Source organism: Osmerus eperlanus, chromosome 12, assembly GCF_963692335.1.
Source record: "Osmerus eperlanus chromosome 12, fOsmEpe2.1, whole genome shotgun sequence".
In the NCBI taxonomy this organism is placed as follows: Eukaryota; Metazoa; Chordata; class Actinopteri; order Osmeriformes; family Osmeridae; genus Osmerus; species Osmerus eperlanus.
This window is the reverse complement of record NC_085029.1, coordinates 13,971,588-13,997,299: the sequence shown is the minus strand read 5'-3', so window position 1 is coordinate 13,997,299 and position 25,712 is coordinate 13,971,588. Positions and strand designations below refer to the sequence as shown.

The 25,712-nt window shown below is 42.1% G+C and overlaps 2 protein-coding genes across 2 annotated transcripts; one reads left to right on the top strand and one right to left on the bottom strand.

The window, feature by feature from the left end:
- Window positions 1-2,867: 2,867 nt before the first annotated feature.
- LOC134031159 (uncharacterized) lies at window positions 2,868-20,993 on the bottom strand. The gene is made up of 22 exons (XM_062474684.1): window positions 20,866-20,993; window positions 20,463-20,611; window positions 20,243-20,296; window positions 20,079-20,159; window positions 19,800-19,888; window positions 19,673-19,709; window positions 19,354-19,487; window positions 16,331-19,216; window positions 16,159-16,232; window positions 14,477-14,603; window positions 14,288-14,336; window positions 13,208-13,326; window positions 12,590-12,855; window positions 12,400-12,487; window positions 10,920-10,997; window positions 10,707-10,747; window positions 10,477-10,542; window positions 10,139-10,222; window positions 8,603-8,660; window positions 5,098-5,171; window positions 4,690-4,753; window positions 2,868-3,656 (listed from the first exon to the last, which is right to left on the bottom strand). The coding sequence occupies exons 2-22, from the start codon at window positions 20,534-20,536 to the stop codon at window positions 3,562-3,564; spliced, it is 4,638 nt and encodes a 1,545-aa protein (XP_062330668.1). The 5' UTR covers window positions 20,537-20,611; window positions 20,866-20,993; the 3' UTR covers window positions 2,868-3,561.
- Window positions 20,951-25,661, top strand: becn1 (beclin 1, autophagy related). Its single transcript, XM_062474689.1, has 12 exons — window positions 20,951-21,012; window positions 21,575-21,703; window positions 21,816-21,880; window positions 22,054-22,112; window positions 22,241-22,331; window positions 22,480-22,616; window positions 22,764-22,958; window positions 23,198-23,344; window positions 23,529-23,678; window positions 23,781-23,841; window positions 23,943-24,085; window positions 24,347-25,661. The coding sequence occupies exons 2-12, from the start codon at window positions 21,577-21,579 to the stop codon at window positions 24,513-24,515; spliced, it is 1,344 nt and encodes a 447-aa protein (XP_062330673.1). The 5' UTR covers window positions 20,951-21,012; window positions 21,575-21,576; the 3' UTR covers window positions 24,516-25,661.
- The last annotated feature ends 51 nt before the right edge of the window (window positions 25,662-25,712 follow it).

The window sequence follows — 25,712 nt, the reverse complement described above, 5'->3', positions numbered from 1 at the left end:
ACAATTATGCTGCATCCACACACTCTGTTTTTCCGTGACTCTTGCCATTTGAACAAGAAGCTGGAGAAAAAAAACAAATTGGAAAATGAGTGTTTCGTTCTCAGGCATGCCAAAGCATACAGTATATTTGACATTTAAAAGCCCTCAGAGCTCAAGTTTTGACATTAGTTAGATTTTCTATTTTCCGCCATGATTGCGTCTACTAGACTTAGTGGTGTTAAGATGGAGGACACTGAGTTCAATGAAAAAAAGAGGCTACCCTGGAACATCCTCCCAGCGGTTCCTGAATGTTCTTGGGACCACAGGCTTTGTGCTAAGGAAGGTTCTCCTGGTGAAGGAGGCAGAACAAGGCAGCTTCTGGCTCCTAAGAAAGGTGAAGATCCCAGCTGGGATCCCAGGCCTGGCTGCAGAGGGGTAGGTAGCTCCACCACCTCAAGATGGTCCACACTGAAACATCAGTGAAGGTCGGCTCCTGGCTCTTTAGCCTCATGGCACCTTCGGAGGCACTGCAGGCAGAAATGCCCAGCAGATAGACCCACTTGTGTACAGGTCAACAAAAAGTGCTGTTAAAGTTAATGGTTATACCCAGCTGTTGTGAAAAGCTCATGATTGGCTTGTTGTCCTGACCAACAAATAAATAAAATAAAAGACAGTTGATTTAGTTTTTGAATAAAGGTAGGTTCTCAAAAACATTTGGACATGTTCTGAACTCATCAACCGAATCATTAGCACCATGTTCACGAGCAAAGTGCCAAAAGACGGAATAATTTGTCTGAAGGCATTCGTGTGTGTGCAGATGCATATTACCACATAAAGTTTATGATTGCTTGGTGAAACCTCCATCAACAGGTAATAATAATAAACTTGCAGGCTTAGATTGGGTTTCACCAATCAATAAACCACCTGCAAAAAATCTCTAGACGCACGCACAAAGGCTCATTATAGATATTTACTGTAACTTCAACCCAAAGTACACGGTAGGTAGGGTTCAGTCAACTGCAATGAGAGAGTAGCCTAGGGTCCTTAAGGCTTTGATCTTCCATCGTAAGTGCAGTCTACCATGATCGAACAAGCCAATAACCAAGTCTGTTACAAGTGTCATGTTTCTCCAAATTTAGCATCCAAAAGACATGTCCTTCAAAACTCTTTCATTCGTTCAAGTCATGTACACACACATAATTAGACTAACATACAATAAGCATACTATAGCTACTTTCATTTCGATGTCTAATTGTTTAAATGTTTTTCCTAAGTCATTTAGACAATAGGCCTACAGTGTTTTCCATTCAAAGGGATGCAAGTTTTGTCCCCTAAAGGGTCCAAGAACACAATACTATATTTCATGACTGCAGTCACAGCACGTCATTTTCAGTTAATATGCTAGGCTTGTCTCCTGTCTTACAGACATGAGAATGCCTCTAGAGATTTCATAAAGAGCCTTAGGGCAAGTGTCATCAGTGTTGCTAATCGGTGTCACGCTACCCACATCCCAAGCTTTAGGTGGCCCATAACTGACGGCATCCATTTTCCTATGCAGACAGCAGCAACAAATGACATCTTGTTGACGGTTCATTAGCGATATCCGTTATCTTTTGGGTTGCAAAGAAAATTGGTTGTTTATGCTGGCTTCTGACAGTCCAAAAAATTCTAGCTTTCTGTGTATACGAGTGAAAATGCTGTGTGAACACTGAGGTAAAAACATACATTTGTTTCTTCCTTCTAACTTTCAGGTGTTAAATTATAGTTACCAATATGGCATACAATTGGCCATACTTCAGAGCGCAACAGGCCTTATGGACCAGGGCCACCCTTGTCTCCATGTTCTGGCCCTTCCCCCTCAATCTCATCCTCGCTCTCCCCAATCCAACACATTGCCTGTTCAATAATTCAGACGAACGCTTGCTCTTGGCAAAGCCTACTTCTGCTTTCTCTTCTCCCTCAGTGCAGCTGCTCTTGTTTGGGATATCTAACGAACAATACCTGGACCTCTCGTCCACATGCAGCAGGACTGAGAAGTGAGGGTAATCCAAAGAGTAAGAGTGAGGATATTGCAACAGGGCCTGCATATGGCGAGGGCTTACATCAGCTTGAAAATCCATGAGACCTTGAGAGGATGCTGCCCCGGGTAGTCAAGCTAAACACAAATAGCTTTCCCTAGCAACACCCCCATCAAGGATGCACTAGATTGTCTAAGATAAAAGGGTTTCAACCTTGTCAGAATTGTTTGGTGTTGCAAACGTCTGCCTGAGAATATTGTAATACAATGACAGACCCAGGAGCCGGTGCCTCAGAGAAAACAAGAACGTTTACTGCCAAATTCTGGGAAACAGGTTTTCAATGGTGATATCAACTCAGCACTTTGCACCGTGGACCCTGAAAATTGTATTATCTAGAATATTGTATAGCAATTTTTTGTCTTTGCACTTCAAAAACCCCTGTATGGGTACATACGATATATTTTGTATGGGTAAAATTTCCAAATGTATCAAGGGTTATTTATTCTTGTGGCACCAGTTTGAATTAACAATTACGTAGGCTAATCATGTCTGGCTCTCTTTATTTTTCATTCATTTCCTTCTCCAAAATCAAACTAAAAAGAATCCTACTGACCATATTAAGTGAAGTCTTTGCACATTTGAGCCTAATTTGAGATAGTAATTATAAGTCCTACAAGTTTTTCCTTTGATGATGATGACGCAGTGTCATCATCATCATATGTCAGGTTTAATGACAGCTGTGTAAATACAAAACTAGTGATCAACTGAAAGTTATGTCTCCAGTTGTGTGGAGGTGGAACAATATTACGCTGTGTTGAATCATGTCCATGACATTCTGTTTGTACGGGGAGGTAGGGAAACAAGCAAACCTTCCATCATTGTGTCCTTTAAACAAATCTGTGTCAGACAAAAATACACGTATGAATATTACACAAGACTACATAAATATATGAGACAAGTAAGAAGGAGAAACTTGTTCTCTGTGTCTTCTGATTGAATTCTTAGTGTAGACAGCATGCATAAATGTATTGGTGTGTGAGTGTGCACATGCATGTCTGCATCATAACTAATGCAAACATACCTTTCTTTGGGTCATCAGTTTCCTGAATGAAATCAGACCACTGAATACTTTTTCCAGAAATTCTAATACTTAGGTACAGCACACATTTTAATCACATTACAAATATAAAAAGTAACTTCAAGAAGGTAAGTCAATAAGAGAAAGGGGGGGGGGTAAATAAGAAAGATTAAAGTGCTGCAATTGCGCTTAGTAGTGAGGGGTTTGAACATGCATGTTGGTAGAGAAATGAAACTGGATACAGGCTAGAGGGAGCAGAGAGAGCGCAAAGGGTCCGTCTTCAATAACAGACAAGGTGTGACTGGAACCCATAGGAGGCGTTTTAATGTGAGGAGATGGCCTTTATTTTGAAGTCCGAGAAGACATAGTCCAGGGGAGAAATTCAGGCCTGACCACAGACCTGGCTGGGAGGAAGTAGAAAGTCTCCCAGGTCACACAAAGTTGGCAAGGTGTACAAGGCCCACAGCTTAGAGGGAAGGCTAAGGATTATGTTTTGTAGTTTTCAAAGCTCTGGATGGTGTAGGTCGCCACGGTATCAAGTAGCCAACCACGGGTCACCACGGTAGCATTTCTCTGGAGGGCTGGAGACGAGACAGAAAACCAGGTTCAAAACTGTTGCTATAGCAACGAGACCATAATACAAAGGTGTCCTCCATGCCAAAAGTCAACAACCTGTACTACTCTAGAAAAACAGTAGAGGCTGGCGACGCTACAGCGTAAATTCATAATAGCATATTAACAGAACTCGGAATGTGTTGTGTGGATTCTGAATGTGTGTACTGGGTTTTAGGCTGTTCTCTGTGAACCAACAATGACATTCCAAGTCCAAGCTGTGCGTGTCATAGATGTGTGTGTGTGTGTACGCGCGCGTGTTTCAAATTGAGAGCAGAAAGAGAAAAGGTGTACTTCAATTACCTGGGCTGGGAGAGCCTAAGGACACAGGAGGAGAGGAAAGGGCACATTAAATATGCAGCAACACAAATCAGAAGGCGCAGAGAGCAGGCTGATTTACCACCTCTCTCTTTATCTCTTCCTCTGTCACTCTCTCTCCACCTTCATCAAAGTCTCCCTATCTCCCTTCTCAGACTCTAGCCCTGCACCTCAGTCTGCCTCCCCTCACTCCCTCGCTCCACCTCCTCCACTTCCTCTCAGGGCTTCTCACCGTGTCACCCGCCCTTCTTCACGTAGGGTACCACTCGCTGCTTTGGCTAGATCTTGACTTTCTCCGTTTTGATTTTAATCTTTTTACAATTTCCTCCTCTGTCTGTCGAATTAAACCCAATGTTTTTAGGGAGCCCCAGTTTCATCCCTTCTCCTAACTGCAGACAGGACATTCAATCCTGTTTGTGCCGGAGCGCAGTCCAACACAGGCACTGTCTGACACCCTACAGGTCTACGCAGGTCCCCTAGCCAAAAGCCACTTCAGGACAAATGATGCAATTCCTTCCCCCTTTTTACCCTGCTAGTGTCAGGGTAAAAAGGGTGTTACAGCGTGATGTGTATGGCAGTGTTTTCGGTCCGTACAGACTTGTGTGGGAATGTTCTGTGTTAGACAGTATGGACGAGAGCGTATTTACATGTATTAACTCAAACCCAATAGTAAATGATACCCACCTTTGTAGCTCATCGCTTCTGATAAGTCTGAACCAGGCTGTACAATAACTACTTGATGGGACTTCTGTATGAGAAACAAAAATTACATACAATTATTGTTTTTTTTCCCCTCATCACTTTCACCATTTCTTCAGTAATCTCGGTTTGATATCAACACATTCTTTAAATAGTTTTGCCATGCTCTTAAAGATTAAACTACTAAGAGGGGGGTCAGGCAAGGCACTTCACCCCACTTGCCTCAGGGAGAATGTCCCTGTACTTACTGTAAGTCGCTCTGAATAAGAGCGTCTGCTAAATGACTAAATGTAAGAGATTGAATGTAGGCTTGTGTGGGCAGCAGGACAGAGGTGTGACAGCTCCATGGGGCTCCCACTTAAGTATGGATGTGGGAGGGAAGGTCATACATACCCACTTATCCGTGAAAAGGAGGGGGTCCTTCACTACTCTCGCTCCACATAGTTCCACCATCCACTCCATTTGACCTGTACGTACACACACACACACACGCGCACACACACACACACACACACAAAAGGGCAAATCTGAATCATCAATATCGTCTGTCAGCTGCTGTTCCTCAGGCGTAGGTTTTTCTTTCTGTTCTCCTTCATCCACATCCCTGAAGCGTGTTTTAAGAATGAAGGGTTCATTACAGGATACGATCAATTGTTGGAAGAATGGAGGGGGGATGGGGGGGAGAGAGTGGATGTGAGGAGAGGCAGGATGGTAGAAAAGAAAGGAAATGGGAGGACAGAAAGGCGATGGGGTAGTTTGTTGGTGGTAAATAACAGTCAATCAGTCAGACAGGAGAATTCAACATAGTTAATACATTGACCCTCTTGTCCCTCTATGTTTCGCAGTGCATAAATTACAGAGACTCAAAAAGAACAGATGTGGGGAAAAATAGCATAACCCTGATCTATTCTACTGGGCACAGACCTACTAAAAACTGCCTGTGAAAAGCCAGCTTACTTACATTTACATTTAGTCATTTAGCAGACGCTCTTATCCAGAGCGACTTACAGTAAGTACAGGGACATTCCCCCCGAGGCAAGTAGGGTGAAGTGCCTTGCCCAAGGACACAACGTCATTTGGCACAGCCGGGAATCGAACTGGCAACCTTCAGATTACTAGCCCGCTTCCCTAACCGCTCAGCCACCTGACTCCCAACTACTTGAAGAATTCCTGAGTAAAAACCTTTCCATTTAAACATATGGTAGTTAACTCTATTGCATGAAGTGTCCACACGCACACACCATTTTACCACTGTGTGTGTGTGTGTGTTTCCACATGTGTCTGGTGAGCAGAGTGAAAAGCAGAATACCCATCCTCATACTCCTGCAGCAGATGGCTTTTCCATCCTACAATGCTTCCGACGATTTAAACCAGGGGTCCCCAAACTACGGCCTGCCAACGCATTTGGACCGGCCCTCTGAACAATGCCAGAGACTTAAAAAAAACAACAACAAAAAACAGTTTACACTGATTAATATGCATAAGGAAATGTTTTGATTTCAATAGCAATGAATATGAAAAAAGGACATTACGATATTAATAATGCTCTTTTAATAGGCTATATATATCCCTTGATATGTACGGATGTATGGTGCATAACAAAATAATAAACTAATCTAGCATAATAAATACATTTTAAATCATAATAACATCTCCACAATAATACTGGTAGTCACTCCGGCCCATGTAATTTTGTGTTACAGACCGGCCCCACATTAAAGAAAGGAAAAATGATCTGGCCTTCGCAGAACAAAGTTTGGGGACCCCTGCTTTAAACCATGAAACGGGTGCTCTGACCACACCATCAAAGAAAACATTCAATTGTGCCGGTCATTATCTCATCTCTACATCCCCATTGTTATTGTTGCCTCCTCTGGTGGACATAAGGAAGTTTCCTCTTAGTAAGTCCCCGCTTTATCCCCCACCAGCAGCCAGAAGGGTTTACCTAAATGTAGGTAAATGACTACACTGACAGCCATGTTTTCAATCAAAACACCTTATGTTTCGTTCATCTCATCAACAGGTGGTGGTCGTTGCTCCTGGATTGAAACCCCCCCCCGTTCCCTTGTCAACAACTACTGTATCCCTCAACACGAACACATTTGCCCTGTCATATACTAATGGAAAAACAGGTTTTTGGATTAGAGTAAGAAACAGATGACATGGATACAGTTGAAAAATAGTGACAATGCATGTTGAACATTATGGGTTATTCCTGCTTTTTGTGTTGGCTTGTTTGTCCTTGGCACCAGACTTTGTATCAACCTCCGGAAGGCAGACGGAGTAAGAAACGTGAGCCTGATAGGAATTCCGAGCCGATGCGCCCAGGAAACGCACCACAGTAACTGTTGGTTTAGATGGAATCACTGTATATGATGCTCCAAGGCTAACGGTACATAATAGATGAGGCTCATGTTTAGATGTTCCACCGAGAAAGAGATGGTAGCATCCTGGTACTCTTTCTATGTGAAAGGAGGCCTTGGAACCCTCGCTGAGAGACACAAACCCATTAGCAGACTACCATTGATCCAGCCATGCAGGAGGATACTCTGGGAGACACTCTCAGAGAGGAGGTAAGGGGCGGCGAGGGTACAGTCAGTACTAGTAGTTTTCAAAGATATGTCCTTTAAGACCTTCACCCATCCACCTTATGAATTCATTCATGCTGCTAGGGAAAACATTCCCGAGCAACAACAATGTGGGGGTTTTTGTACAAAGGACCATGAACGTACCACTACCTCTGCAGAGAAACGCATAGGCTCACAGTACATATAAGAAACAGGGTTGTGTTCCATTTTCTACTTGCTCTATATATTTTTTTCTATACACCCAAGGTCTCTGATTGTACAAGTTCTCTAATTGAGATCATTGACACATGAATGACTTTCCTCCATTTGATAAATTTTCATTTGAAAGTGTCTATGGCAAGTCTCATACAAAGCTCGAATAATAAGTGTGACTTGTGTGACTTATGAGTTATAAAAGTACTAACTTCGCCAACATTATCACCTGTCATTGTTAGGCTAGCCATTCTCCAGATGACAGGAGTTTATACACAGCGTGAGCTTCAAGCTGTTCTTGGTGTCAGTCAATACTTATGTGAACTACTTTTATCTTGTGGTTCTTCTGTTATTTTCTTTATTTCTCCCCCAGAACTGCAGGCGGGTGTGTATCAGAGTCCAGCAGGACAGCGCTGAGTGCGGGGGAGCTAGAGAGCGGGATTCATTTTCTTGTCTCCAAAGACAACGGTGCCACAGAAAGGCCCTGGGTGAATCTGGTAGGGGCTTTCCATAAATTACCACCACCTATTTGTTGTTGCATCACTCCCCCATTGCCTCCATCCCCTTTCTGAAATATATGCAAATGAGGAGCACACAATCTCCGTTTGTTTCATAGCGGCATTTCAAAAAGTTCATTATCCAGGTGTTACGATCCCTCCGGTGATATCACTCTAGCCGCTCGCCAGGCATGCTAACTAGCATAGGGCTAATCAGAGCGCAGGAAACGTAGGTGGGCAACAGATCAAAGGAGTCAGAGAATAATGGCAGGGACCCAGGCTGGCTGGACATGGAGGTGGGGGACATCAGTCTGGAGCGTGGTTCAATCAGACCATGCTTTAAGAGGCTTTGCAGGCAATACCCGACTGAACCTGGAGTTTTACTTAAAGCCTTAATGTTAGCTGACCGTTCAGCGATCAAATCAAATCAAAATGTATTTGTATAGCCCTTTTTACACGCAAGCATGTCACAGAGGGATGTTCACACATGTAGGCTACTATAGGTACAAACACACTGTTGAAACAGTAGGACAAACTATTGCTACATTACAATTACTGTAGTGTTGCAAGTTCTCATCAATACTAGGATTATTGGTACAGGTCAGCTTGTGGTGAACTTACCTGTGGTCATATCAGTGAAAGGCCCTTGGAGGTAGATTTCATAGTCTTTCATAAGAAGCTAGAAAGGGGGTAAAAAGAGAACTGATAAGATTCACGTATTTCTTTAACGCCATTCTCCTTAGTTTAACCCTTGTGTTATCTTTGGGTCATTCTGACCCATCAGTCATTGTGACCCACCGTCGTATTGCGCCAACTTTACCACATACAAAAACAAAGTGAAGCATTTTCTTTTAACCGTTGGGCTGTCTCAGACCCCCCACATTGCGAAGGTTAAAAGAAAATTATTTTTATTTGTTTTTGTATTGGGTAAAATTGGGTAAACACAACGATGGTTCGTCATGAACCTTTGGGTCATGTGACCCGAAGGCAGCACAAGGGTTAAGAAAATGGTGTTGGTTATTATATCAAATGTCCATTTATTATGAAGAATCTGAAAGCGGAAGAGTATATGATTGGATGATGAGGAGAGGCCTTTATCCTCCTGGCTGTTAGTCAAGGTGGATCAGATACCAATTTCACACACAAAAAAGCCCAGCCCATGAATATGTGAGCAAGGTGTGATTTTAGTACAAATTACGAGAGTATAAGGTTAGAATAAATTCATATTGTGAATCATTTTCAATTTAACTCAATTTCATGATGTCAAAAAGCAGAGGACTGATTTAAGAGCAACGGAACATCAAAGCTTATAGGCTGTAAATGGTTCGTTGCCACCGTTTCAGAAGATACATTCCCTGAAATGTTTTTATTCTTCACACCTTTGTCTCCATCCATGGTCATTATCATTAGCCTGAGGTAGCAATCTTACGGAAAAAGACTAATTTACAGATTTCTCATTTAGACAACACTTAATCCCCTTCAGGTGGCATCAAAACCAAGAAGTGATAACGTACGCTTGCATGCAGGAACGCCAGTTCTCTCTCTCACACACAAACTCACAAACGCAAGCATAGACATTGCCAAATATGAACATTGCCAACAGCTGAATAATACAGGCTCATAAGCCCCGTACACTTCTGTCTTACGGCATCAGCATTCTGGCCACAAACACTTATTATCTGAAAATGTGTCAATCACGTTGGTCTTGTGACTAGGAATATGTCTGTCTGAATCCATGGATGGAAAAAACTGTAATAGAGTCTTTCTAAACAGGCATGAAATTACTTAGGTAGTTCAATGAAGAGCCTCAAACAGTTGATAATACTGAGTCAAAGATGATGTCCAGCCATGTCTAATTCATCCCTTGAGCTGTGTTTCTGAAATTAGTTCCACTTTGACCAAATGCCAAGGAAATAATTATCTTCACCAGTTTACACGTGATCCTTAAGGCTGGGTCATACCTGTCAATTATAATGTCATTTTTTTGTTGTGATACCCATTATACGTATCAAAGCACAGAAATTTGTGAGGAAACTGCATGATGAAACTGTCTGTCTTTGAAAAGAGAATCTCATTTAACAATAAGGCTTTTACAAAACAAACCGTGACAGGTGTCAAATAGGCTGTGCCTGTGCTTGAATAATAGATGGGACTCACATGGCTGTCCCCTGTGACTCGGGATCTCGTAGGCCCCTGATGATTGTGGCCATTAACCACATCTCCTCGCACCTCGTAAGGCGTCTATGGAAACACAAGCGCTATGCTGTATGAAGGATGCCAAAAATGATTATACCAAGGAAAGGATTGCACCAAATCATCTGATTTATCATTTTAGAATCTCATTAAGGTGCTCAGATACAGTGTGAATGTGCCCCCAATGATTTGTAAATTAGTCATGCAAGTCGTAAAGTCACTACATTAAGTCAAGCTAAATCGAAGACCAAAACGTAACAACAAAAAAAAGACAATACGATTAACTCTGGCTTGGTGCTGACCATCTCTGGTTTGGCCTTGACCATCACCAGGTTGGTGCTGACTAGGTGGGCTGCCTGTTGCACCACCTGGGGTTACATGGGATTTTCCCTTTGGGCATGAATACATTTCCATCGAAGCTAATCAAATCTTAACAAACCCCAAATACATTTCCTGTAAATAGTTAATGTTTTTTTCTTTACTGTTTTAAATATGATGGTAAAACTCCAGGAATAAATGAAAGCAAACTTACCTCACATAAGAGTTTTTCTTGTTTAAAGCACTCAGAAATCCCTGTGGATCATATGAGAACAAAACAATGCTTATTGTCTGAGAGACAAAAAGGAAACATGTTGCCATGTTACATAAGAACCCCCCCCCCCCCCCCCCCGCTGTGGTTTCACATTTACAGTATTTGTCCCCAATCTGTCTGTGACAACGAGTAATTACAAAGAGCATAACTCACAGTGGAAGCTCACCACCCACTTTCTTCCTGCAATACCCAGGAAGTATTTCAGCGTGCGCTCACACACCAGTTGTTCATCTGTGGCAGGATGAGAGATCACACACACACATCACACGCAATCAGACATTTGTTAACAACACACTGAATTAACAATGCACATTTTTGGGGGGACAAGATTTGTAACTCATACAATACATTGATTAACTGTACCTTTCTGGTGTCAACTTTGCATAAGACTGGGAATATTAATTAAGTGTTTTTTTGTGTTGCAGCTGACAATAAGCATGAGTGTACAAGGACAAGTCATCCTGAGAGGTTATAGACATGGGAACATGAAAACCCAGGATGCGAGAAACACACACACACGCTTGAATGTGTGGGTGAGAACCCTGGTGTGCTCTTATGGACCCTGCCTACAGCTTTCTCTGTCAGGTGCAAAAGACAGGGCACCAGAAAAGACACCCCTTTTCCCATTTCTAATAATTTCTTCACACAATATGGAATGTTTCATTTTTACAATTACAGCCAAAAACAGTACTGTCCAACCACCAATATGTAATGTGGTTAGACTGCAAGTAAATATCCTTGCGCTGAAATAAAGTTTTTAGATTACAGTTATTGGTCCATTATCAGCATTTGATCTGTAACAGGCCATTAAGAGATTCATTTCTAACTCCACAGGAGTCGAATGACAAAACAATTCTTAACGAGGCTAAGTGCCGGCCAATGCATAAGGCAACAGTGAAGTCCTTGACTAAATGGCTGCTCAGTGTTGTGAAAAGCAGCATGGCTACTAGGAATTAAGAGTACATAAGCATCTAGCTGGACATTTAAGAGGGACTGGAAGGTCAAAACTATATGAGCAGTTAAGCAAGCTTAACTGACCATGTTACTTAGTCATTCAACCTCTCTGATATCATTCATTATCACTCATCTGATACCCTAATTGTGCCTTTCAATAATTAAGGCATTGATGTAAAGCTAAAACAATGTTTTATTCTAATGACACCCGTTGACAACAATCCTCACCCTCTCCTCTTTTCACGGCTCTAAAATATCAAGAACTTGAAAACTAATTTGGTGGTTTCCAAGGAAACGGCCATCGTTGAAAGAGACTCTTTTTAGCAGGGGTTGTTAATGTGGTGCTTTGGAGAAAAGGGGCATTGAAATAAAAAATAATCCATCAGAGAACATAATTAAGGACAAGGACATTTGTGTGTGTGTGTCTCCATTGAGCAGACCTTTTAAGAGGTTTCTATCAAAAGTACCTGAATCGTACAGAACCTAGTGGGACTCTATCAAAAGGTAAAGTTTTGATTTCAGAGAATAAATAATGTCAAAACAGCAACCTTCGGGAATTCTATACATGTTTATCCTTGATAAGTGCAAACCTGAGCCTAACAAACAAATGTGAGCTGAGGGTTACTTGTGCAAGGTGAATGTTGTGGAGATAAGGGCTTAATGGAGGCCTAAGACTCACCTGTGTTCATTATAACGTGGGTGGTTTCAGCTGTCACCTGTGAACACACACGACCACCAATTCTCTTGGCAAACTTCTTCAGCATTGTCTAAACGTTGACGAGAAGGAATTTAAAACCTTGAAGAAAGTTCAACAGTGAGTTGAGAAGTGAGAAAACATTTTTTTTTAAGTATTCAATACACACTGTAACCTGTTCATTTACGCCAAGCCCTGATGGCACGAGTACCAGCGTGACCCTGGCATGGTCGCTCTGGAGACGGTGTGTTGAGCTTGTATCCATGGAGGGGGCATCTTCACGGTTCTCCTTTGACTCTCGACTTTGTGATAGTGAAATGCTAGATGTGTTTGTCGTCTGCTCTCCTGGTTTCCCTCCTGGGCCCACTGGAGTGGGGATCTCATTTGCATGAATGCTTCTTAGACTCCGGCCTGACTGTGACTGTCTGCAGCGCCGCCCTGCTGATGAAAACAAACAGACACATCCTGTGTGCGTGAGAGTGTGAAGGAGTGGGTGTTCATCGAAATGAAATCTTTTAAAAGACAATTTCAGAAATAAAAAGCGTCACGTAATTTGATTGTGTTTTTATTTAACCTTTATTTAACCAGTATCCCACTCCTGACCTCCTGGCTGTCCCAGTGATCCTTATATTTTATTGTATATTTTATTTAATTCTAATTCCACTTACAACTGCTAGTTTATGTACGTATAGATAGTCCACATATTGCCAAAAGCAAATTCCTTGTCTGTGCAAACATTCATGGCGAATAAATCCCATTCTGATTCTGAGATGTGCTGGTGCAGTGGTCTTACCCATCCCTCCGGTCCCCTCATACTTGGTGGGGCCAGGCTGAGTGGGCCCCAGGCCTTCAGAGGCTCCAGAGCCATGAGGCATCGAGGCAGTGTCTTCCTCCCTGTCTGTGGCACATTCCCTGGTTTACAGAAAAGAGAGAATCAGTTTTGGTTCTGGGGGAGAAAAAAAAGAAAGAAACATACCAAACCAGAATGAGTTAAATTTGAGACCACATATACAAAACGAGTAAACAGTGTGACTAAAGGGTACTCTCTAATGATTGAAACTGAATCTGGCGTGCAGATTCATCGTGTGCCAGTCAAATCCTTTGAGATTGAGACTAACTCCCTAAGGAAATTTAATGAGAATAAAGTAATGCAGCTTCATAGCAGGGGTCTTGCATTTAATTAGAGACACCTCAGTGGTACGATGTAAAAAAAAACAAAAAAGAAAGGACCAATGCAGATCACATTTTACTATTTCACAAATGCACATTTCATACAGGTGCAGTGGAAAAGAGTGAAAACAGCTTAATCTTGGTCTTTCCGCTTTTTCCATAATACCTCCCCTTAACCCTCCACCCTTCCCTTTCTCCCCAGAACACAGCACTTAGAGCCCTGCAAGAGAAGCAGTCGAGCGGGAGAGATAAATTGCAGTGGCAACACAAGTTTCCCTTAAGTGCTCTTAATGACAAATAAGATGCAGTCACTAATGACTTTTTTTATTCTCCACAGCATAAGCAGATACCAGCTTCATTAGGGAGATTATCCGGCTGTCCTCTTGAGATGCATCACCCTATTGTGGAAAATGTGTCTGTGCCAGTAACACACTGATGCCAACCAACAACAGCAAACTTTTTCTCTCTCTCAGATTCTGCTTGAATGCAATTTCACAGGGGAAAAAACATGAGCTATTGAAGTGTTGAAAAAAACCTGTAATGAAAGCTGTTGTGTCGCTAAAATATAGCGCCATGCTAATTGTTTTAACACAGTACACAGCCCGCTGAGGATTGTAAGTACTATGAAGCAATCAGGCATCTGGTATTTTATTAAATCGGTTATTATCTGGTGCCATGTTAATTCCCTCCAATCTTGGCTCACCTGGAACAAATCTCCTTGCCACAAGGCAGGTTCATATGGAGGTTTGGGCCTGGGGAGACCAAACAACAGACAAATTAAGGTCAGTTACTGTTTTAAAAAAAGCAGGTGTTTTTTCAACAATGTCACAGGAAATCAAAGCAAACTTCAAAAAAAGCTGAATTCTGGGTGACGTCCGTGGGAAGGTTATACCTGCTAGGCTGTCAGTTTGGGGTTGTAGTTGGGGATTTGGACCAGTCTCCTTCTCTTGGAGGGCTTCAGAAACAAGAGCCATCATCTTCTCCAGCCTCTTCAACTCCTCCTGCATTGCAATCCTTTGCTGACATGAACAAACGAGGTAAAGAGAGATGATTATAGGTTTGACGAGTGTGGAAGATGAGGAAAATACAACGATAATTATATAGTACACCAACTTCAAAGAAAGGCAGTGATTGGTGACCGCCTACTGAGATAAAGTGTGTATAAACAGGGGTGTAGTCGTCTGCTGACGTGCATAGATAACCAGTAAGAACAGCCTATCAAAAGAGTACGAATAATGTTCAGCTTGTCATTCTACTCAGGAAAATAAGAGATGAGAATACATTTTCTGTCAGACAACATGAACTAGACAATCCAGTAACACTGATTACTCTTTCCAGGCGGAGAAAAATAAAGGAAAAAATAGATAATGGGTGAGCTGGGATGCAGTCATCTGTTTCTGAGTAGACCTTGGTGCTCCCTTCTTCAAGACCAGTTTGGCTGAACACCAATTCCAAACAGCCTGCAGCAGCCAGGGCCTCCAGATGTGTCAGAGCTTTGGCTAAACCCATTACTCACTGGGCATAACCGAGCAATAAGCCAAAACTAGACACAGCCAAGTGAGTACTGGTGAGTAAATCTTATATGGATCCTCCAGGAAATAATGTTTGTGTGTCTAATTCCTTGACAAAGCTGGACTCATTTACTGGTATATTTATATCGTGGAATTTAGTTTAATTATAAGTCATTTAAAACATCCACATACTGTTTCTTTAACATCTAAATACAATCACCCACCTTCTGCAGTCCTGACACACAAATCAAATCAAAATGTATTTGTATTGCCCTTTTTACACGCAAGCATGTCACAGAGGGCTTCACATATGGCCATAGAATTGCCCCTCAACCAACCTAAACCCTCAAGAAAGACAAAGAAAAACTCCCGGAAAAACTCACTGCAGGAGAAAAAATTGAAGAAACCTTGGGAGGAGCAATTTAGTGAGGGATCCCCTCCTCCAAAGATGGTTGGTGAAAGAGAGGAGCAGCTACACAAGCTAGGATTTCTGCTATGAAGAAACCTAGCCCGCACCTTTTCCCTGGTGCCTAAACTCCTAAAACCCATCTCAGTCATATACAGCAGACAGATACAAATTGAAGTTCACAAAGATAGATGGGGACAAAAACAATTTGATCTCCTTGGATAAATTTCCACCAACGTAAATGAAATGCAATTTAGAAAGATGCTGAGAGGGACATTCTTCATGTGCCCAGGTAGTGTGTCATCACTGCGTTGACAGCTTAGTGGGAAAAAAGTAAGTGTTGCCATCTATTGGATATGATGTGGCGATGCAGCAAAAAGGATAGCAAATCACCAGGGGCATGATTTGCAAAAAGTGTTTCATTTTCTACAGGATTTATTAACAAAATCAGTGATAGGATAGTGTGAAATATTGACCCCAAGAACTGTTATCTTGGAAACCAAATATAGTCTATACTGAATGTTATGCTAAGATTGGGAGGCAACCTAAAACATTAACATCTAACCACAAGGTTACACACTGAAGATTGTATTATTGTAAAATAACCACAGAACAAAATGTTACATGGCACACTTTTATGAAGCTATATCTACTTACTTGTGTGGCAATAATTTCACTAGAAAATTGTGACGATTCCATTGACAAGCCAGTATCGCTTACAGCAACTGAACCTGAAAATTGGAAAATAATAGTTTGGTACGGTGTTGTATGTGTCAGACAACAACGAAAAGGTGCTCTTGGAACAAATCAACTAAAAACATTCACTTACATTCATCTGGTGTTCCAAACAGATCATCCGAAGCTTGGCTTGAGTTAACCCACTCAGAACTTCCACCGGCAGGAGGGACGTCATCTAGTTCTGCCAGTCCGCCTGCAGCATGGGTTACTTCAACCCTGGCAGCCTTGGTGGGGGTTTTCTGGTCCTTTACTTGGCCACTGGACAAGCCAGAACATTCTTTTACAACACTAGCACATGCCTGGTCCTCAGGTGAATAAGGAGAGCGTCTGAATATTTGTGCTAGGGAAGGTAGCTCTTCCTCATTGCTGCAGTCAGATTCTGAAGACTGAAGTCTCTGAGTTTTTCTCCTCCTCTGCTTGGGGTTGCTCTTGATTGGAATATGCAGACTGGCCTCGCTACTACCTTTGCCGCTCTCTCCAGCTTGGCTGGCCACAGTTTGGCTGATTTGCGGCATTAGGCCGTCTGGAGTCAAGGAGGCCTCTGAATTGGCCATGTTACCATTCGTATTGTATAGGCATTTCTGCTGCTCTACTGTGGTCTCTGATTTGGGATTCTGGCTTCTCTCCAGACTTTTCTTCAAACTACAGTGCAGCTGATGTTGCTCCTGATTCTCAGTAGATTGCTTTGGGGATCCAAGGGTCTGGGCTGGTGAATCTTCCTCAGAGGCACCGAATACTGGAAACAGGGGTCCAGAATTTACCAGATGCGGACTTGGCAGTTGACTCTTTGCAACTTTATTGGTGCTGAGAAGACTACTAACAGTATTTCCTGGATGTAGGCTCAGTATATTTTCCTGTGTCACCACATTGGCGCTTTGGTTTGATGATTCCTCCACTTCTATAGACGGTCTATTATCTATACACTTTGTCAGTCCTCTATGCCTCCTCAATGTAGGTTTTTGTAGAATATGGTGAGGTGAATTTGAAGGGGGGATCAAATCACTGCAGAATGAATTTTCCAGTTCTATCCTTGCTCCCAATTGTTTTTGCACTACAGAGCATTCCTTGGTATTGGGAACGTCTACTTCTAACCCACTACCTACTAAGCTGTTCTCTTTAGATTTTGTGCCATTTTGTTCATCCATGTCTGATTTCTGATAACTTTTTTTCACCGTTGGACTACCAAGGCGGAACGATTTTCTTTTGATTGCTTTGAAGCTTTTTACCAGTTGTTCGGTGTCCAGTTCACTATCATTTATGTCCTCCTCTTCCTTCTCCATCTCAACACATCTGGCCTCACTTGCGGATGCCTCTTCATTTGATTGTTCTATTACTGAATTATTGTGGTCAACAGCCTTGAGGCCTGGCATATTTGTTTTAGGTGAACTTGAACAAGGTACCATAGCCTCTGAACAAGTAGCATTAGCTTCACAAGGAATCCCTGAAAAAGTTATATGCTCAACAGTGTTTGTTTTTTCCATTGTCATTTCAGTATACTTAGAATCCATGTTTTCAATTCCACCCATGTCCTCATCAAACACACATCCATTCCTCTTGATGGACTGTGAAGATAACGCATGTTCAGTGTCAGCTGCACCTATATCGACATGACGGATCATGTTTTTTCCAGTGCAAGGTTTCTTGTGACTGCCTTGGACTTCCTCTGTGAAGTGTTGAAGCCTCTTGCTCCTTCTGGTTTGCCTCATGTTTGGACTTCCAATCTCTTCACTGCTAGGGTAATTCTCAATGTGAACAGCTGTTTCTGCTACTCTTGGTCCAGGCTTGGGGATCTCAATCGGATTGCAATCATTCTCCCCAACACCAACTAGCACTAGGGGTTTGGGGATTTTGACTGACTTGTCCGTATCTGCCTCATATTTCTTCTTGGCCATTTTCTTTTTCTCACTCATTTCCAACTTTGTCTTGGCTTGCGCTTGCAAATCACCATCAACATTCTGCCAGGTATCAGACATCTTTCTCCTTGAGATCCTCTTTCCATGCTGTCGCAAAACATCAAACACAGGAACGTGTTCGTGTTGACCTTCAACCTCATTGTTGATCTCTACTGGCAACTCTGTTAAGCTGTTTCCAAGTCTGTCAGTGCTGCTGGAACCCAGTTCCTGATTGAGGTCAATTGACTTTCTGTGAGGCTTCTCACTTTCTTTAAAAATGTCAGGTTTTTCTTTTTCTTCTGGTTGATCATTAAAAACACCTTCGTGTTTCTCCTCAGAGAGAAGTCTTTTGACAATATCAGTGGGTTTTAGATTCCTGCTCATTTGCCTTTTGGGGACTGTGTTTGAAGTTTGGGCTTCCACACCAAGTTGAGAGGCTGGTGTGTGTCTAACCCCTCTGTTCTGAGGAGAGAAGCCCAAGACTCCCCTTCGCTCCCGTCTGTAAACTGCCCCAAATACCTGCTCTTCAAGGCCCTTCATACGCTCCTCCCTCTTAAGACCCCCTTCCATCATTTCAAGGTTGCCTGGAAAGATTGTTGTCGCGGAAAAATCTCCTGCTACTGAGGCAGAGTCCTCGGAAGCACAAGTGACATTTTCAACCTCTGAGTTTTCTTCAAGTGGGGAGTTTTTCATGAGCCATTCTGAGACTTTCTCAAGACTTTTCTTCTGTCTCAAATCAATAATTTTTTCAGGGGTCGATGTCTCTTTTTTGCGGTTTCTTAAAGATCTCCGTACGTTCTGGTTTTCTCCGACTTCAGGAATTAAAACCAGCTGGCAAGAAGGATTTGCAGACTCAGTGATTCTCTTACTCCCTCGACTTCTGGATGTGGATTGTTCCACAATATGAGATACGTCTGTGTCCCTTGCTGGTTCTTGCCCCTCAGTGTGTGAGCTACACGCTTTAAAGTCTATTTCTTTTTCGGTTGTTGTGGGAGCCTCACCAGGTCTACTGTCAAACCCCTCATTGTCCGAGACGAACGGGCAGGAATCCTCAAGACCCATAAGGTTTGCAAAGCCATCCTTGGCTGAATGCAAAGACATGAGAAGCAAATAGAGTCATTAGAATGTTCACACACCTACATATATCGAATGTGTTAGTCCAAAAACTCTAAACACATGGAGGAAAGACATTTGATAAAATGGCAATAATTACTTCTCTCACCTGCTAGAGTTGAGGTTAAGGATGTTGGCAGATCATTTTGTTCTCTATCTTTCTCCCCAGTAAGATCAGTGTTAGACGTGTCAATTGATGACACTTTGTCACCATTGCAGGTCTTTGACTCAACCCCTATGACACTGATAAAAAAGGAAATTGGTAGGATGGGCATCAGTAATTGAAAGGCAATTTGAATACCCTTTGTGGTTATTCAGTCAACCAAAAGGTGCATTTGGCAACACTGAAGGCCCAACCATACTTTGCAAGCAATAGTTCATGCAGGCTAAAATTCTATTCACAAAAAATGATGGTTATATTTTCTTACCCTGTTTGTCTTCTTTGCTGACACATCCCAGTGAAGTCTGAAAGTCCATGAGAATTATAATATTAATCAACAGTTAAAGGATATATATCTCGTTATTGTGTTTGTGACATAAAATGTGTTGACTTACAGTTTGTGCTGCTGTCATGTTCAAAGGCCTGAATCATATTCTGCAATCCCTCGACTAGTCTCTGAAAACCAGGACTCTCCTGTAAACTCCTTATGACAAGATGAGGCCAGTTTAAACAAAGTGGCACTTATGAATTACTGCATATGGCAAAACCAGAACACTAATACCTTAGGTAATGTACTATGATCGTTTTTAATAGGACAGAGATGCTTGGCAAATATTTATCAATTGTCATAGTAGATTTCACAAAGTGGTTATTTTTCCTTATATATGTCTTACCTTTTAGAGATCTTGGTCTGGCAAATCGGACAATTGGCTTCCTTTCTCTTTGTACAGTCCAACAGCTTTGTCATACAAAACCTAATATAAAGTTCCTTGATGTCAAATCACTCACAGTTTTTAAATATTATTTTAAAATGTGACTTAAAGATATGATTACTTACTTGCAAAACTGATGGTCACACTTTGTAGACACAGGATTGTTCATCAAATCCAAACTTAACATGGAAAAAAAAATCGTTATGAGAATTCTATATTATACAGGCTTGTTTAGCAACAACATAAGACATGCCAATTAGTCGTCCTACTTATCATCAACCACGAATACATTGACAACCAAATGTAGTTATTTTAACTAAACAGACGTTAGGCTACAGTACTCACCATATTGGACACCGCAGAGTCTCCCAAAGGACAGATATACCTCGTTTGACGTCTTCAACTTTAGGAGTTTTCATTGTATTCACTTGAATAGGACGTACAGCTGACTGAACTTCAAGATAAGTCGGGATCGTTGCTGTTACATTTCCTACCTACACACATCAAAACATTTAACAGGTTAGCAAGCTACGTCTAGCCAGAGTTATGGCTCTGCGTCAGGCTACACAGACAACACAGCGTCACTGGGGAAGAGAAGAAACGATTGTGGATAGCTACATCGTTGAGGAGATTGTCTTTCATGCAGCAAAAATAAAGAAATAAAACATCACACATACTGCAAATATAAACATTATTCAACGGTGTTTACTGGTGGTGGATATTTCACGTTATTTCTCAAAAAACTTACCAGTAGATCTTCCTGTTTCGTAGTGTTTTGGTTTTCCCGCAACTATTTTGTCACGTGACTATCACAAGGCAACTTTCTCATGATCGTCACATCCGTCGTCACATCCGTCGTAAACAGAAATACGGTCTAGGAAGTATTCGGTCAGTGGTAAGAAAAGTCATGCTAACTAATATTCAGTATTTGCTTTATCGTTAAAACCCATTCGAGGAGAAGTTAGTTATGTTACAATTCATTAGAAATCCTAAGCTTGTTGCAACTGCTGATATCCGGTCCAGTTGCTGCCATAGATGATTTAACAGCTACTCTCTAGTATTGAAAACGATTGCCTGCTAGTGCTACTAGCTACCATAGCTGCTGACAGCTACCAAGCTTTCCTAGCTAATAAACAGTCTTGGTTGAGTAGCTAAATTTGACATGCACTGCTATGTCAGCACCATTTTCGATGTCAATGCAGCCTCCCCTGATTTTCTCGACTGTTTGGCTACATCAATGATGCTACCTTTACTTGCCAGTAGAAGGCACCAACGTTAGCCACTGTAGTTACTGTGATTTCTAGCGGCTAAACGCTAGGGTGCTTATCGTAAACCCAGTCTAGGAACATAGACAGTAATGTACTTATTAGCTTGGTGCACTACTGGGTTTCGAGACATTTGGTGAAGCAGACTGTAAAGTGTTCGCTACATTTTGAGTGGATGTATTTCTCTTCTAGCAATGGAGGGCTCCAAGTCCTCGAGCACCACCATGCAGGTCAGCTTTGTGTGTCAACGTTGTAGTCAACCTCTAAAACTGGACACATCATTTAATGTGCTCGATCGTGTTACCATTCAGGAACTCATTGGTATGTGACCTACACACAATATACATTTACTTTGCCTATCCATATCGACAGAGATGTTTCATTGGGATGTCTAGACTACATCACATAGTTGTTCTTTTTTATGATTCGTCAGCTCCATTGGTCACTGTTACACCAAGCAAACAGACTGAAAACCATGAAGGGGAGAGTGCACCAGAGGTGAGATACAGTTCTGGCCCTATCCTACATCATCCTCCTCCCTCTCATGTATACCCCTCAACAAATATAAAAAACACCAAACTCATAGGAGTTAGGGGAATATGCTAGACTCAGAGGGAACACTAGCCTGAGGGAAATATTAGAAATGTTTCAACATGTCTTCATTTGTCCAGGAGACCTTTGTGGAAACAAAGCAGGATGGTGTAGCAAGAAAATACATACCTCCTGCAAGGTAGGATGGTCAGCTAACTTTAGCCACTTTTGTGATACATCTGGCTTGGCCTATGCATACCTTAGTCCATACTGTTTAATATTAGCTACACATTCTTAGTTCTCACCCAGCATGTCATGCTCTGTTAGAATGATGTCCACAGAAAGTGCCAATAGCTTCACTCTGATTGGAGAAGCATCTGATGGAGGCACTATGGAAAACCTGAGTCGCAGGCTGAAGGTGAGATTGAACTATGTCATTGATAACTTATTTAAATGGAACCATTTTATGTTATGGCTGGAAAAGTATATGCACAATATTCACAGGGTGAATGTCTTTTTGGTAGGTTTAGTGATGATCTTGCTCATCCCATTTTCCTCCCTCATAGGTGACAAGTGACCTGTTTGACATCATGTCAGGGCAGACAGATGTAGACCACCCACTGTGTGAGGAGTGTACAGACACCTTGCTCGATCATCTGGACACACAGCTCAACATCACAGAAAATGAGTGTCAGAACTATAAGTAAGTGGCCTTAACAGCACAGTGCTGATAATTCACAATAATTAATGGGCACAAATCCTTTGAACAAAGACCACTACTACAACTAAATGTATTTTTTTTTGTCATTGAGTGAGTATGTGTTCGCCTTCGTCTCTTCCCCCTTCCGAGGAACTGTCTGGAGCTGCTGTCCCACCTGCAGGTGGAGGAAGAGGAGACCCTGCTGAAGGAGCTGCAGCGGCTCCGGGAGGAGGAGGAGTCTCTGGTTCAGGAGCTGGAGACGGTGGAGGAGCAGCGGGCTGCCGTGGCTGCAGACCTGGCTCAGGGGCGGAGCCTCTCCCAGCAGCTAGACACAGAGGAGCTGCAGTGAGTGTGTGAGGGGGAAGGGATCAGGGATAGATCACCGGACAAATGCATTTACAAACATTGTATGTGTGACAGGGAGAGGGAGGACAAGCTTACAAAGCAATGGATAGTAGGCCTTACGCAAGTAGTAATAACTCCCTTCATGAGGGTTTTCTGCTAAACAAAAACTTCACTGAGAAACATATCAAGCACTTCAGCTAGATTACCCTCTTACCCCCCTCATCCCCCCCATCTGACAGGCACCAGAAGGAGTATAGCGAGTTTAAGCGGCAACAGTTGGAGCTGGATGATGAGCTGAAGAGTGTGGATAACCAAATGAGATACTGCCAGATCCAACTAGATCGCTTGAAAAAGACCAATGTCTTCAATGCTACCTTCCATATCTGGTAAGTTCACGTATGGACACACTTTATTGTACACCAGTGCAAAATTGGCATTAGATAGGTGAACTCCATTAGTGACACTGCCCAATTGTATTTAATACATTTATTTAATCCAATGCTTCCACAACAAATTAAAGCTGAAGTTGACATGTGTAACCCGGTTGTTCCTGTGTGTTCTGGCACCCAGGCACAGCGGTCAGTTTGGAACCATCAACAACTTCCGCCTGGGCCGGCTACCCAGTGTCCCCGTGGAGTGGAACGAGATCAACGCTGCCTGGGGTCAAACTGTTCTGCTGCTACATGCCCTCGCCAACAAGATGGGCCTACGCTTCCAGAGGTCACACCTCACACATGGGGGCAATCACAATGTTAAGATGTTGCACACACATGAAATTGATTGTGAGGGCAACGTTGTGTAAATGTTCAAATATCTCTACAGATACCGCCTGGTTCCATACGGAAATCACTCCTACCTGGAGTCACTAACAGACAAAGCCAAGGTATAGAAATCATGGTTATGCTTCTTACAGAGACTTCTGCCATCGGATGTAAACATTTGGATGTACCTCACAGCCCCGTAACTTATTTTCATCCTTTGAAGGAGCTCCCACTTTACTGCTCGGGGGGTCTGCGGTTCTTCTGGGACAACAAGTTTGACCATGCCATGGTAGCCTTCCTAGACTGTGTGCAGCAGTTTAAAGAGGAGGTGGAGAAGGGAGACACAGGATTCTGCCTCCCTTATAGGTCAGCAAGAAATCGGCAATCATGATGTTCAGTCACTCTAAACTTTTAATTTTCATATTCTGACATAAAAGCAGTTCTTTAATGTTGTTTATTCATAATACATAGTTATTTTTACTACAAGCTTGATGTAGACAGACCTTGATATGCACTTTCACTGTCTTAATACCGAGAGCTTCAGGAGTGGATTCTGGGGATTTCACCCCAAAACACAAACTGTGGAAAGCAATGTAACAGTGTGTTTCCCCCCCTGCTGGTTCTCAGGATGGACGTTGAGAAGGGGAAGATCGAGGACACTGGAGGCAGCGGGGGCTCATACTCAATCAAGACCCAGTTCAACTCAGAGGAACAGTGGACCAAGGCACTGAAGTTCATGCTGACAAACCTCAAGTGGGGACTGGCCTGGGTCTCCTCCCAGTTCTACAACCGATAAGATGAAGAAGCGCCAGTTGACAAAGAGGAAATATATTTTCTGAATGTGACTTTTCAGAAAATGTCCGTCTTGTCTCCCGTTCACTTATCTGGGGCCTGCTCCTATTCCAGTATCCTCTGGCATCCAGTGACATGCCTCAATAATTATGAACCCCTAATTATTGAATTAACTGGATAGGTCTACAATGTTTTACCCAAACCTAATTGAGTCCTGTGAGACTTTAGGGACACAATCCAGAGTTGAATCTTCTCTCGTAGCGAGTGGATCCCAATCCTATCTACATCATTGTGCTCCTGAATTGCACTGGCAATGGTAAAAGATCTGTATTTGAGTGTCACATTGCAAGGATCGCAGATGAGCAAGAGTGAGCCAGTTTAAATTATTTGAATGTGTTTCTTATTAGTCATGGCTTTTGGTGGCTAAACGGCTAAACCTAAAAGATTTTGTGCACGGGTGAACTTAAATTTGTCTTCGTTTGGACGCTGTCAGAAGAAATTTTAACATTTGTTAGATGTGTTACATCTTTCATATCAAACTTGCAGAGTGCACTGAGTGTTAGGACCTAATGTGATTTGGTGAAATTGGCACTTTCATTTAGTCAACTTTTATTCTTTTGCTACTACTCTTCTGTGTGTCTGGTGATAAGGAGCCCAAGGCAATATATGCCTCTATCACTGTGTGATGCATTGTATGGTTCTATCCCTACACAAATAATGTCATGAACCTACACCTACTTATTCTAAATACAAAATTGCATCCTTGTGCCACAGCAAGCTAAAGCAAATAGCAATAAGGAATGTGATACTATCAGTATGTCATTTTGCTATCCATATATTTAGCATGTTTCTTATGCATTATCTTGCCATTGCACTGACCCTGTAGTAAGAAGCATTAGTGTTATTACATGGAAGTAAACTATTTTAGACCATAATTGGGTTTCTGATACCTCATTGGCATTCTTCATTGAGTTATGGTGTGCATATTCCAATATTACGACAAAAGTAATTCAAGTTTCTCTTCCTGCAGAATATTCTGTTTGAGAGAGAATTCAGGTTCCACACTACTGTTATAATGTTGCAAGTATTTCGTCTTTGTACAATTTCAATTCTAACACTGCATGATTTGCAATAAATTCCTTTTAATTTAGTCTGCCTTAAGTCATCCTTTTTTGAGAGTAACATGAAAAGCCAAAGTCTT

What these genes read in the sequence shown, in the direction of transcription:
- LOC134031159 (XM_062474684.1), bottom strand. Translation starts at nt 20,536, where the DNA reads ATGAAAACTCCTAAAGTTGAAGACGTCAAACGAGGTATATCTGTCCTT. An exon ending in CAGACCAAGATCTCTAAAAG is followed by an intron (nt 19,889 to 20,078) that starts GTAAGACATATA and finishes TCTTGTCATAAG; the next exon opens with GAGTTTACAGGAGAGTCCTG. An exon ending in ACATGACAGCAGCACAAACT is followed by an intron (nt 19,710 to 19,799) that starts GTAAGTCAACAC and finishes ATGGACTTTCAG; the next exon opens with ACTTCACTGGGATGTGTCAG.
- becn1 (XM_062474689.1), top strand. Translation starts at nt 21,577, where the DNA reads ATGGAGGGCTCCAAGTCCTCGAGCACCACCATGCAGGTCAGCTTTGTG. An exon ending in ACCTGAGTCGCAGGCTGAAG is followed by an intron (nt 22,332 to 22,479) that starts GTGAGATTGAAC and finishes CCTCCCTCATAG; the next exon opens with GTGACAAGTGACCTGTTTGA. An exon ending in CTAGACACAGAGGAGCTGCA is followed by an intron (nt 22,959 to 23,197) that starts GTGAGTGTGTGA and finishes CCCATCTGACAG; the next exon opens with GCACCAGAAGGAGTATAGCG.